The following is a 15159-nucleotide window of genomic DNA, read 5'->3' as shown; positions in this document are numbered from 1 at the left end:
AAAAGTGCTTATACAAATGAAATTGAGTTGAATTGAAAAATTGAAAGCACGCACCTTCTCTAGTGTCAAATCCTGAGCATACCCTACTGTATATCTGTACATTTTGTGCATTCAGGTAAATGTGCATTAAAAACTGACAACACACACACACACACACACAAATGACAAAACACATTCAGATATTGTGTTTTTTAATGTAGTGGGTTATTTATATGAGCATTCTTCTGCTTCTTGTTAGTGTTCTTATCTGAGATGCCCCTTTACGCATTACGGTCACATCACTTTTCTCTGCCCTGGAAAACACCAAACCTTTTGCATCAACAACTGAGAGAATTATTTATCAGTTCTCTGCTGCTTTTTCAGTGCAGGGCCCATAAGCTGCCTCCAACACACACCCAGCACAGCTGAAATGCATTCACTAATTAATATTGCTGATGAGGTTGCCTCACATCTGAAGACTGCTAATTTGAAAATAGGTCACAGATTGTCAACAACAGCAGCAGTAATAAACAAAATAAACAAGAGCGTGACAAACAGGATAAATACACTTTCAGTATAAGAGGAAGCTAAAGGTTTGACTAATAGGGGAAAAGACGCTTTTATTAGTTGAAAAGCTCCCTCTCTGGGATGCTGTCTGATCGTAGTCTTTTTCACTAGAAAGAAACATGGATGTGAAAATTCAGACAGTGTTTCTGCAAAACAATCCACAGACTTTCTCAAATTCTATGTCCCATCGAGGCATTTATCTGGTCTGCCAGTTGCAGAAAAGTACAGATTTTCAGATTCTAACATCTGCTCAAATGAGCTGCATTCGAAGCTGGTTAGAGATCCTCAATGCACCTGTAACCATATCACAGTAATTATCGTACCAGGTTTTAAACCAATACAGTAAATCCATTACAATTACAGACAGCCCCTATAATGTCTATAGAATAGTGTATTGTTTGTCTGTTATGTTGCTTAGTAACTGAAGCTAGAGTGCATGAAGGAAGAATATTATTTGTCAATATTAATAGTATTAGGATTGAAATATGGGTGGTGCATGCCTGTGCAGAATTTCGACACAGACATGCAGCTGCACATTTGGTCAGTAGGCAGAGCTGTGTGTGTGTGTGTGTGTGTGTGTGTACACATAATTAATGTAAGACTTGTTAGGTCACATTTCCGATGGAGAAATGAAATCCAAACAGTGTTGAGACACATATGCGAGATCAAATCCCAAATTTCTGATTCTCTGGCTCAAGCTGGACACATCATTCATGTCTGTGACACCGACAGCCTGGGAATTAGGAGGGTCTAAAATGTCCGAGTATTCTCTGTGAGGCTGGAATAACACCTTTTTCTGTAAATCTCTAGACAAGCGTTATAGGATCATGTCAGCCGAACGACATCCAAAGTTTTATTATTCCTCTTTTTCACTCTCTATTGGCCAAAGATTATTGTCTCCTGTTTAAACACTGTAAGTTTAATCGCTTCTAAGAGTCATAGCACAACTCTTCTCAATAGACCTGTCCATTGAGCTCTCATTCATGTCCTCATTACAAACGGTGCGGATCGAGTTACGTGGCAAATAAAAAGAAGTAGGATGTGAGATAATAATAGAGACACTTTGCTACACAAGCAGCACTACTAAATGTAACTATTTATTGAACACTGGATTTTATCATATTGTTTTGGTTAAACAATGCGCCATGGTAAAGGTATGTGCTTCATATCATACCTGATATAAAACACCCTTACTTGTTATAAAAGCGCTGTAACACGTGGCTTCTTTTGTCTTATTGCTGTGTGGTTTGATGATGTGCTGTGAACTCAGTTATTGGTTGTGTTTTTCACAGACTTAAAAATAGCACTCAGACACACAGTCACCCTGTTCCAGCCCAATCTGGAGCATAGCAAAAAAATTCAAGAGAAAGATTAGTGCTTTGTATAATGACATGTTTGTTAAACATTAAGAAATTTTGTCTTTTGATCAAATCCTTGTAGGCTTGTAATCCCTTCCTGGTAGCAGCTGTGTGTGACTGGGAAAGCCATAATTAGGAGGTGCAGTAGCATGTAGCTCAGAGTGTAGTTACATTTCGTTGAAGGATGTCTTTAATATGACTGAGATACTGACAGAAGCCTTGCTTTTGTTATAGCTAGCTATAGTTTGCCCAAGACGGCTAGGATTTTGGCATTGTATATCATATCCAAAAGAGTCGACACTGAAAACTGCCTCCGATTGATAAAAAAACAAAAACAAAGATAATTGTGTTTTTATTGTTTTGAGCCACTCTCCAAGTTTTCATTAGAGGTAAACTTTCTTTTTCAACTGAATCCAATCACCTCAAATCAATGGAAAAAAAATCAAAATCTAAATGACTTTGTCCCCAAAGAGCAATTGTTAGCTAGGTATCTTGACCATCGTTGTGAAAACAATGGACAAAACATACACACATAAACAAAATGAAGCGTCATGCAGATATGGTGATAGCAATTCCAAAGCAACAATGAACTGTGATATTTTTTGTCTTTAATTAACATTTTTTACCTGTACATTGGCGTTCCATTCTGTCGGTGGAAGGGAAATCGACTTTCATTCAGGATAAACAAATGAATTATTTTATAGCCGCAGACCTGATACACCATTAGTCAGGCTTTCAGTGTGTAAAGTATTGTTACTCTGTGTTTAGCTACTGCTGAACAGGGTGATGAGAAAGGGGCGGAGTTTGAGCCTGGGCAATAATTCACACTTCTTCACAATACAGAGATACAACAGACAGCGCTACTCAATCTTTTTTTTTATATATATGTTAAAACACTGTATACAACCGCTATAATAAAATTATCACATTTAAACCCAATAAAGAGACTTTTATAAATGTTAACTTCCTTGTATTACCTACAAAGATGAAAATCCAGTTTGTTCCTGGTTTTATAAATCATGCAAATTTCCATCGGTTTGTAATCCATCAGCGTTATTGTACAAAAATATATTCCACATTTAGTCTCAGACGTTTGGTATCTCACTATATTACAATTTAGTAATTTGCCATATATCTGCCTGAAATACTGTTTGATATTATCAAGGTAAATAATAATGGTAATTAGTTTTAAACAGGTGAACTAAGGTAACTAACCAAACATGACAAACCAGCAAATTAAAGATTTGGGATGATAATCAAACCGATTTGTTGATTGGGTCATTGCTAAGATCAAACAAGCCGCTCTTGGTACAACTCAACTGTGTGTCATTATATTGACATACCTGACCAGATGAGCTGCACGCTTCAGGCTTAGCAAAGGCTCTTTGAAGCTAAAGCCTTCATCTCAAAAGCAACACACAAGAAATCAATGAGTTTGTTTGTCAGGGCGTGAAGGTGCAGCTTGTGGTGCAGCAGATGTCTGGACGGCTACCATCAGCAGCGCTCTGTCCTCACATTCACATGTAATCCCTTTCTTGGGCCATGCTGTAATGATGTCATTTCTCCAGATTAGATGGGCTACCCAAGGTCTTAAACCTGTAAACACAAACGTGTTAAGCCTTCATACTCCGCCAATAAGCCACAGCGAGAAGATCCTAGACTCATCTTCTTTTCTACTCACTCACACCAGATCAGTAGCATTATAATACTGTTTATTACACATGCACATGTGTTAATGGAGTCCAATTGGCTGTGTACACACAGTTGTATCTGTATGTAGGTGGTTTGTGTATTGTTGTTTCTTCTATAATTGATTATTTCCTTCATTAGTGGGTTTTATCTTACTCTGGCAAAACCTTTGTTCGACATTTTCTACTGTGTTGATGGTCCAGTTTATGATGGTTACAGATGCACATAAGTCCGGTCTTTATCCCTGCCTCAACCCCCTAATTCATTCCCTTCTAGAGACAAAGGGCTTTATTAGACATAGGTTGTAATTTTCACTGAGTTTATGAGGCACTCAAAGTGGACAGGTCAGAAGAAAAAGAAAAAAAAAATACATGCATGGCGCAGTAATTGCAAGAATGGCTTTAGTGCATGGCCGTGTGACTGACATTTCTGAAACCTCATCAGTATCCCTTTATTGTATCCGCATTCCATTATTTTTTTTTTTCTTGGCTTAAATGAAATCGAAATGGAATAAAAAAGAGGGAGATATCGAGCGCTTCACAGATTGTTGCTGGGTCGAAAATCACAGCATTTCAGCCATGTGGAGAAAAGAAAAAAGAGCAGTTAGACAAAAAAAAAAAAAGTCAGCCGGCTGGAGCCTTTTTATATGGAATATTACGCAAAATTACTCTAGCTCAGTACGGTCTCGCACACCACACTGCGTCATAATCAATACAGATATGATACAAAATGCACTTTCATGCTGATTTTTCAGGATATCTTCTGTGTCTGGTTTCAAGCACAGCAAAGTATTTTTTACTCCTTCAGCTAACAAATGAATGGAGTAACTCCTACCTGCAGAAGAGAAAAACTGTGTCTGAACTTTATTATTTTACTTAACTATTTGTAAGTCTAAGCTTGGGCCAAGGATTTTTATTTATATTTTTCAATTCTTAATTATTTTTCAAAAAAAATAATTATCATAAAATTTAATATTAAATATTTCAGTACATTTTGGTCTAGGCACAATGCACACTTTTGAATATAGTTTTGTACAGGTGCAGGACATGGAATATAGTTTCTCAATTAACCCCTGAAATTAATTTTATTTTGCACATAGATATACCCCTTCCGTTGTTTGTTAAGATAAATTGGCTATAAGCAATTTTAGGCAATTTGTACTTTGGCCAAATGTTTTACTTCTTACAATATCATTTATATCTTTCATTTCTAATATTTTTGTTTTTTATTTGATAAACATTACAGTACATATAGGTGTGGACACAAAACCCATACTCTCTACTAAGTATAATTTTCTGCAGAGCACTAAACACATTTTCTCAATTGATCCCTAAAACTCCAAAATTTTATTTTGCACATAGATATATCCCTTGGTTTTGTGGGGAATAATTTTCAGTAGGTACTGAATAAATGTTAAGATAAATAACTGGCTATATTTAACAGTGGATCAGGCTGGGTTTTGGTTCTTTAGGTCCTCACTATATTTTCTCAAATTTGTCTTGTATCTCTCTTCTCCTCTCCGTTTTGCATGTAAAGGTTATATACAAGAACAACGATGTGAGGTTGGAGCTGTCTCGTCTGGCCAAACAAGGTGACCCAAAGATGAAGGTTAGTGGAATGGTGGCGTTCAAGTGTGAGAACGTGGCCACGCTGGACCCAGTCACCTTTGAGACACCCGAGTCCTACATCACCCTCAGCAAGTGGACTGCAAAGAAAGCTGGGTCCATCTCCTTTGATTTCCGCACCACCGAGCCCAATGGACTGCTGCTTTTTAGCCATGGCAAGCCCAAGCAGCAACAGCAGAAAGACCAGAAGGGCCCCAAAACTATGAAGGTGGACTTCTTTGCCATTGAGATGCTCGATGGTCACCTTTACCTTCTACTAGACATGGGCTCGGGCACAACCAAGACCCGGGCCGTCAACAAGAAGGTCAACGACGGAGAATGGTACCATGTGGACTTCCAGAGAGATGGCAGATCAGGTAAAAATTTTTTGATGTTTTACATTTATGTAATAAACACACACACACACACACACACATATATATATATATATATATATATATACATATATATATATTGAATTACTGTCAACCTAAGACAACTAAGAAAAGCCTGCAGAATAAATTGACTCATTTCCATATATAATTCTATTTATTGTAGCCTTAAGTGTATATTTAGTGATGCGGTAGATGGATTCTTGTTGGCATTTAATGTGCTGCTTGTTGCTTGCAAATATGAATGGGCATGAAAGCCTGACGATGCTCCGTCAGTCTGGGATTTAAATATGAACGGCCCCCATCCTTCCCGTCTTCCTCTTTCTCGCTTCCACTATTTTCTCTGCACATGTTGCCATGGAAACCAGAAGTCGGTTTCCCACAGGAGGGAGAGTGTTAGCGATTGGCACTGCCCAGTAAAGACAGTTCATCCCTCATCCTTCCCCTCCTCCTTCACTTCCTTCCATCAGTGACATGCTTGCCTCAAGTCTGGAGAGTAGCCTTTTATAGTCCTGTGTCCTTCCAGCCGCCAAACTTTGCCTTATTGATCTGAGGCTTCTTTCCTAGGTGAAAAATGCTCATCTTCCTTTTCCCTCCAAAGATAGATATGCAGGTCACCTACATTAATTCTGACATGCAGAGCGAGCGAGAATTATGTGGAGAAAATTAAATGGTGCATGGAGCAATTATGAAATCAGATTTCTAAAGCAAGAGTGGTATTTTAGTTTCACGGTAATGCAGTATTCAATTGGGATTTAATAGGGCTCAGCTAAAGGAAAGAGTGAGAAAGCAAGAGAGAGAGAGAGAGAGAGAGACATTTTCTCCATGGTTTTAAATTGTATTTTTCTTCCAGGCATACTCCATAGACGCTATCCGTGAAGCTCAATTCCATCACGTCTTTAAAGCAAGATTAGCATAAGCCCCCTAATACAGTGTTGCATTGTTGCCATGGTGAGTTTGGTCACATTTTGATGGCATGGAAAAGAAGAAGGGAAAAAAAAAAAAAAGCTGCGAGATTGGCAGGCTATGGGAATCTGAAACGGGACTGACAGATGGGACCTTCACTGTGTGCCAAACAGAATGAGCTGTGCTGTGTCACTGTGCAGCCTGCCTACACATACACACACACACACACACACACACACACACACACACACAAAAGATACTCATACGTGCACAGGATGTGTAGGTAGGCATGTATATGTATGTGCATATGTGTGTGTATATACACAGTATGTATGGATGTTTACATGTCAAATCTTTGTCATATTTGTGTGTGTGTTAGAGAAAGAGCATATAGGTGCTTTCATGTGAGTGTATGTGTGTGTGTGTGGGAGAGGGAGAGGAAGTATAGAGGCAGGCCCACCATACGGTAGTGCCGTGCTGTGTAATCTGTGAGCACTGAGAGGCTGGATGATGGAGCATGCTCATTACTGATGACCTGAGAGAGATGTTTGGCTGCTATTTAGGGCAATAATCGCCAAGTTCAGTGCACTGGACAAGATGGTGTGCACTTGTCACTGTGTGTGTGTGTGTGTGTGTGTGGATCAGGGACATTAAACAATAGAAAGATGTGGTGTGACAGCTTTAATTAAAGAGCAGTGATATTCATATCAACTCATGTAATGTAAAACACATTTTTTGACACACAGAGAAAAAAATCTCTCGCTTTATATGCATCTCACCTGTATTGTGACGTCTGATGCATGGCGGGTGGGTCAGAAATCAGCTGCATTATTCATTATCAATCATAATGCCATCAAAATTTCATAATTACATGTGTGAACCATGAAATGCTGTTTGGTTTTTTAATAATACTTTACATTACAACACCCCCATTTTACAGAGGTAGTGTCCATTTATTATATTTGGGGAACAAGCAGCTTATATCACACACGAATTTACACTCAGTTTTAGACATGTAATGACCTGACATGAGGGAGAAAGTGATGCTACAGCTATCACAATAATATTGTGTACAAGACAAAAATGACATCAGTATTAATATTTAATGTTTAATATACCGTTATCCTGTAATCCATCTGTAACACTGCGGATATCTCCAGTAGTGGCTTTATAGTTGCAGGTATAATTCATATGTACTGTAGCTGCCAGATATTATAGACATTAATACTGTAAAGTGTGACCAAGTCAAATAAAATCATGAAAAACCTATTCATCTTCTCTGTAATAAGCAGGCTCGAGGTTTTGCTTTAAAGTTTGGATTATTATTGTCGGCCTGTGTTTCTCTCCTCCTTTACTCCCACAGCCTGCATCTCATTTGCTTACAGCTACGCCAATTTAGCCCTGGTCAAGGATTAAATAGTTTGCATTTCACCACACAATACAGGTCTCATGCTGCAAATGGACATTATTGCCCATATTTTACATTATAATGGTGTTTTATTGAGCTCGGGCAGTTAAACATTAATAAACAGAGCTCGGCTAGCTCTCCCTGACTGCAAAGGGCCATCACGCAAATAATGTCTTTTCTTTTGTCACTGCCTTTAAGACGTGAAAAATGGCAGCATATAATGGAGGAAAATGAAAGAGAGGTGGGGTGCTGATGCAGAAATGCACTGTGGATTTAAAATGTGGAGTGAACCTTCTCCAAGAAAACAATGAGGCTGATTTAGAGTCCATGAAAGAGTTTTAATATCATTAGAGTCAATGCGAGGTACTGCCTTGAAGGCAGATCGTTATCAGTTATATTAACCTCTGTACCATTGTCAAGTTAAAATTTAAGCTAAGAACTGTAGGTGGCACTGATGTCAAGCCTCTGAGATGATTGCATTGCTGAATCTATTCACAGAAAACTCCAACATGGTCGCACACATGCATATTTGTTACTATTTGCACCATGTAAGCTGCATAAACACGTCAGGGTTAGGGGTGGAGTTAGCGTGAGGACATTGTTTAATGATTTCACACGTGAAATTGTAATAAATCCCAACACATTGCCCTGATTTGTTTACATTTGTATGAATTTCTTGTATGAAATCAAGTTGGAAAAGACTACTGAGAGTAAAAGTTTGAAGATTTCTAAATAACGGAAGCACATGTCTATTGCCATGTCTGTAAAAACAAATCACGAACAATCCAGAATTATAAACCATTTCAAATCAAGTTGTGTTTGAAAAGGTTTAATTACAATGGAAGTCGTAAGTACAATGGAATCATGAGTGTGTTGTGATGATTGTGCTGTCGGTCAGAAATTCAGGAATCCAGACTGCACCTTGTCCAACTGTTTCCCTTTAGATAAACTACAAATAACTACAAATCACAAGGCCGTGGTTACACTGGGGTAGAGGCTGCTAATTAAAAGTGCTGTTAAAATCAATACAGTACTTTAGCGAATTGTAAGTATAAGCTGAATTAAATGCTAAGTCATTTAAATCCTGACTATTAACACACATTGGCTGACAATCAGCATTTTAATAACATTCTCATTTTTGTCCTTTGTCTTTTTAATCTTATATTCTTATCCATGAATTGGGGGATTTCATCTATCCATTTCCATACATCAATCCCACTTACTACTGCTATGATTTCATAATAAAAGCTTTTCATTTACATTTGTTGTTAATAAATATCCATCTATCTGTCTGTCTGTCCGTCTGTCTGTCTGTCTATCTATCTATCTATCTATCTATCTATCTATCTATCTATCTATCTATCTATCTATCTATCTATCTATCTATCTATCTATCTATCTTTCTTTCTTTCTTTCTTTCTTTCTTTCTTTCTACATTTAGTTCATTAGTTTTTGTGAATATGGCCCCAGATGGACTAAATGCCCCAACTGCGTTTTGGTTCCTACCCCACAGCAGTAAAAATCCTATTTCATGCATATGATTCACATCTCAGGGGTCCAAAGACTGTAACATGTTTCATGACATCATTAGTGTCAGTCAGTCATCCAGGGAGAAGTGTCAGGCAAGTTCTTATCTCAAACAATTGCTTGGACTTACTACTAATATACAGTTCAATGGCTTTGATTACTGAAACACTTCACAGACTATTTAATGCATGGTATACATACTAAAGTTATACACGTAATGTATTCTGAATGGGATTTTAATCCTCTTGTAATAGCCACTATTCCGAGTGGTATTACATTTTATTAAAAAGGTATTAAATATTGTCCCACTTCAACTGAGTCAGTGAACCAAACCGAATAGGGTTCACATCATGCCTGGAAAAAAAATCCCACTCTGCTATTTTTTCAAGTTACTAACAGAGCAGTTTGTAACATTTACAGCTCTCTGCTGTCAGGGAGATGAACTGTAAGTGCCATGAAAAAGGTGACAGCCCTTTCCCTTCCCCTGAACCATACCTCTGTATGCATCATGAATAGGGGGAGCTGAACAGCACTCCTCTTCACAGAGGGTGGAGATCATTTCATTTAAAAGCTGTACAAACAAATAGCAATATTCTGAATCACAATTTAAAAGGTACCTTTAAAATGAAATGATTACTACAGGGATAGACACACATTAGAGATTAGAATTTGCAGTGTGCTGTTGGTTTGTTGTGTAACATTGCCGTGTGTGTATACAACTACAGGATCCCGGGTTTTCCAAGCTCAGGTTACTGTGTTTGGGGTTATGCATGTTTCCATCTGGGTTTCCCCTGGCATCTCCAGTTTCCTTTTAAAAACATCCCTGCAATTTGAAGCTTCTAAATTGCTCCTGGGTGTGACTGTGTTTGTATATCCAACCCAGGGTGTATTCCTGCCTAGCGGAATAAGCATTCGATTTTCCATGATCCTGACATGACTGAAGAAGAATGAAGCAGAATTTTCAACTCCTAACTATTTTTGTTTCTTCTCAGGAACCATCTCTGTCAACTCAGTACGTACTCCTTATAACGCTCCTGGTGAGAGTGAGATCCTGGATCTGGATGACACTCTGTACTTAGGTGGTTTGCCGGAAGATCGGGCAGGCCTGGTGTTTCCCACCGAGGTGTGGACTGCATTGCTCAACTATGGTTACGTGGGCTGCGTGCGTGACTTGTTCATGGATGGCCAGAGCAAAGACATACGGCGCATCGCTGAGGCCCAGAGAGCCGTTGGGGTCAAACCTTCCTGCTCCAAAGAACCTCCAAAGCAGTGCCTGAGCAACCCGTGCCTGAACAGCGGCTCATGCAGGGAGGGCTGGAACCGCTACGTGTGTGATTGCTCAGGAACTGGCTACCTGGGTCGCTCCTGTGAGAGAGGTGAGTCATGGCATTTGCTGCTATTGTAGATTTGTAAGCCATGTAAGTTAAGTCATTGTCACTTTGCATGGCTGTTTGATATATTTTATTTATTTAGGAATTGACTATTATTCTGATCTTGTCTGAGGATGCTTAGACTAAGGATTCCATCATTTCTTCAGCTAAAATGAGTTGCACTGGAAATGTCAGGCTGTTCTCTGGGCAGATACTGCATTGCGCTATATAATTTGCATGTTGTAATAGGCCAAACCTGCAAAGTTTTAAGATGGTTGTGGGTTGAACAGGATCTCCACCCACTCTCTGCCTCTCCACTGTCAGCTCGGCCTTGAAAGAACGTGAAGCAGCCAGCACAGCTGACGTTACTGTTACTGTGGTAATTGGGTTTCTTTCCAATCCATGTCACCTTCATAGAGAGACACTCAAGCGTGCATTATGTTTTTCTTTTTCTTCCTTTCTTTCTTTCTTTTTTTTAAAAAAATTTCCATCCCTGGCAGAATTTCAGTGCTGTTGTGCTGTTTCCAGATGAATACTCGCAGCCAGAGTTACCCCTACGGTGCATCATGCAAAACAGGGCAAAGACAGAGAGACAGAGAGTCAATAAATTCCATTTCCTCTCTGCGTGTATTGAGCTAAATATCATCGTCCACCAGTGCTGCCCATCAGCGCTATCTCTGTGAAGTGCTCGGACTCAGGCCAGTTGTTTAATGGGAGTATTTTGCCTTTAAGAATGTGCCAGTTGTCTGGGCACAGTAATCCCCCTGCAGCAACATCCCGGCTGCTTCAACCAAACACAATCGGTTATGTTTGCATTCTCACAACTGCATACAGAAATTATGGTAATGATCTGACCAATTAGTACAATAGAGATTATTGGCGATGCTGCACTACCAAGCTTCAGAAAGACTTGAGAGATGGTGAAGTGCTGCTCCAGTGACTGCTGCCAAATCCATCCACATACCCCACAACTGTTTAACTGGCAAATTGGAGCAGTTTGTTAGTGGAGGAATAGAGGAAGGGAAAGAGGATGTGTGGAGGAGGATGTGAAAGGGATTTAACAAAAAGACACCAAATGTGGCAGCTGTGGAGGAAGTAATGAATGTTTGCTTGAGCTGAAGTCGACATCCTCTTACAGAAACTAGATAGTTCATTAATTTTCCATAATAGCGGCTCTAACAATGGTTACAGCTACACTAAGTTATATATTAACGTGGTTGTTGTTCTAATTTATTGTCATTTCTATAGTAACAACTTGCACAGTGAGTTGTGGACACGACGTGGTTGATTTTTTTTTTACTTCGTAAAGCGCATTTCTAAAATAGGTCATGATGTAGATCACAGTTCACATTTTAACAATTGCTAATAGGCTCTTCAGCACTGAGTTCGACGTAAACTCTTCACACAGTTAGCAAAACAAGGTTGCATGTGCACTGAACTGTGAATACATTTTTCATTGCTTTGACAGAGCATGAATTCAGTGAACACACTGTTCAGTATTCTACCAAGAGCAGAACTACGTTTCTACAGTCCAATTTGCCCATGTTTGCATACAGTTCAGTTCACAACTGCGTGAATAACAGCTTCGATTTCAAGCAGACAGACATCTGTCAACTAACAGGCTTCGAGGAATATTGAGCTGCAAAAGTGTGGTTATAGGAAAGGGCCACAGTGGATGTTCTGAAACAGAGGCAGGTCAAAACCACTCTATGTGAAGCCATATGATCCAGTGAATTGCTGTAACATGATTCCCAATTCCGGCCATACAACACAGAGCAGTAATCTCATTTGAGCATGACCTCTATAGAAGGATTAAACCTGAAGAAGGGAAGAGGGAAGAAATCAGGCCAAGCATTCAGACATTCGGTGATTGCATGGTATAACACAGTATTTTTTTTTATTTTGCTTTTCCCATCTTATGCTTAACTGTAGAGTGAAAATCTGATGAAAATTATTATTGGTAGCAGTAGTATATACAGTACATATGGACAATAGATTCCTCTATTTTACAGCTGAGGCTTTTTCCTTTTTATTCAAAAAAGAAGATAAGGTGCTGATGTTGATTAGAAAATGCATCTAAACAAGGCAAGTAACCTTTAGCTTTAGCAGTGATGTACACACTTAGAGTAAATTAGGGTAATTTTTTTGCTAGTTATACTACTTTTAGTTTCAGTCCGTACTCTAGAGATGCTTTCCTCTGTTTACGAAAGCATCTTTACTTGACTGACTCTACCTCTATTTCATCAGAAAATACTAAAATTACCAAATACACTTAATGCATGAATATAATAATGTGGAGAATTTTAGCGTTTACACAGAATTATATAACGACCTCTCTGAAACTCTGTGATGATCTCCATGAGTCTTAGGGCAGCCTGCATGGTGCCTCTTATACATTAAATGCACCTGAACTGAAAAAGATCCATATTGAGGCTAAACCTCATTATCTACATTTCAGTACAAGGTTCCTGTGTGCACAGTGTGATTATTAACACTATTTGATTTTTATTGTTATTACTTATACTACTCCGGTTACTACACTTGCTAAAATGTTTTGACGAAAACCTGAAAACGAAATCTGAAACGCAGTAGAATACGTGTAGGTTTCTGTTACAATCAGATTTGAGGGGTAGTACATACCTTTCATGTATAAGTGAGTTAGCACCGTTGGCACTGTTTCAAATGTACATTTTAATTTGTTATTGTAAATCTGTAATGCTATTACAAAAAGAAAAAAAGGTAGAAAAATACACAGAAGTTGCACAAGCCATCGAAAAGCCCAATGACTGAAGCAAGCCAGCAATTTGTGCTGAATGTCCACTTATTTATTTGTTTACTTGTATTTAAGATGCGTATCAGTATTGGAATGGAGCACATCACTTTCACTGATCAAGCTGATAGGATGTCAGGCAGAGAGATTCAGAAAGTCAGTAATAGGTTCTTCTTCTATTTCCTTCACCAGGTTGATAGCAAGGTTCGCAAGTTTTTAATGCTCTTTCACAGGATCACGCTTGTTTGACTCTCTACCTGCTGTTCGACTTATGAGACTTTGTGTTGCTTGTCCAAAAATTTGGGGATGAAAAATCATACATTGGAATGCAGGATCCTTGCATGAACATAGCTGAATTATGTATGATGCCTCAGAGCCAAATCTTCCTGTTTATCGTGAGTGTTGAACATACATTTCCGTAATCCCTGTAGCGAGCAGATCTCCTGAGTGCTCCAGCATGCTGGTGGATTGTGCTGGGCTCGGCAGGGAGGTATAACACGAACATGTGACTCCTGACTCCCACTTTACACACACTTCGCACAAATGGTGTGTCTTCCCCCTTTACAGCTATGCCAAGTGTCATGAAAACCTTCAGAAAGCGCTTGCTCAAATATAGGCCTGTAAGGTGTTTGTGTATGTGAGTACGTGAGAGTGAGAAACAGAAAAAAAATGAGATTAAGAGGGAGGTACAGGAAGTGTGTGTGCGTGTGTGTTCATACGTTAGGTGTTAGGTTGTTAGGGTGCTTTTCAGAGGAGGAGTCTTGGACAGAAGCGAGTGCTTAATGAAAGTAGGAACAGATGGAGGTGCAGATGGAGAGAGTGATCTGATCCATGTTCACTCCTTTCTACCTGCAGTCCAACATATCTAACTGGGTTCGGAAGTAGGACATTTTCTCAGCCTTTTTTGGAGACGCGCACACACACACACACACTATATGGGCAAAGGCACCTGACCATCGCATAGCAATATGAGATACTTAAATACACAAAGTCTTTCTGCTTTTCATGTATTACCTACAGAGTTTAGACACATTCTTGGTGTGTGTCCTCATAAACTAACATTGATGTATTAATAGATAGAAACATCAAAGGCACTTCTGTAGGTCATTCTGGATCAGGAAGTCTTCCAAATGCTGTAAATGTAAATGAATATGTGGTTCTTTCCCATTAATTTGAAGGCACACAAATGTCTTTGAATACTGTAGCATTATAGAGTCCTTTCTCTGAAAGGATCAAACCCAGACCATGACAATGAACCTGTGCACAAAGCACACAGGGGTTTGCCAAGGTTGGTGGAGAACTCAGGTGTCCTGCACAGGCTCTGACCTCAACCCCACTGAAAAACTTTGGGATGAAATGGAACACTGACTGCACCCCAGACTTCTTCACCTGACATCAGAGCCTGATCTCGCTAATGCTCTTGTGGCTGAATCAACACAAATCCCCACAGCCACGCTCCAACATCTAGTGGAATGGCATCCTAGAAGAATGGGGATTAAATCTGAAATGGGATGTTCAACAAACACATGTGGGTGTCATGGTCAGGGATTATTTTGTTGTTTTATTTTGCCTTCTTTTTAAACCAGAAA

The 15159-nt window shown here is 39.1% G+C and overlaps 1 protein-coding gene across 10 annotated transcripts in view; it reads left to right on the top strand.

Annotated features, from left to right (window-relative positions):
- The window catches only part of nrxn1a (neurexin 1a), a 162590-nt gene that overhangs the window by 65565 nt on the left and 81866 nt on the right, over positions 1 to 15159 (top strand). For all 10 annotated transcript variants that reach the window (XM_058406272.1, XM_058406270.1, XM_058406268.1 and 7 more), the window contains 2 exons: positions 5130 to 5574; positions 10423 to 10806. In XM_058406272.1, the coding sequence (XP_058262255.1) occupies positions 5130 to 5574; positions 10423 to 10806 (829 nt within the window). The remainder of the gene's footprint in view (positions 1 to 5129; positions 5575 to 10422; positions 10807 to 15159) is intronic.

Source organism: Hemibagrus wyckioides, linkage group LG13, assembly GCF_019097595.1.
Source record: "Hemibagrus wyckioides isolate EC202008001 linkage group LG13, SWU_Hwy_1.0, whole genome shotgun sequence".
Taxonomy (NCBI): Eukaryota; Metazoa; Chordata; class Actinopteri; order Siluriformes; family Bagridae; genus Hemibagrus; species Hemibagrus wyckioides.
Note: the sequence above shows the minus strand (reverse complement) of the source record. Positions and strands in the feature narration are given on the sequence as shown.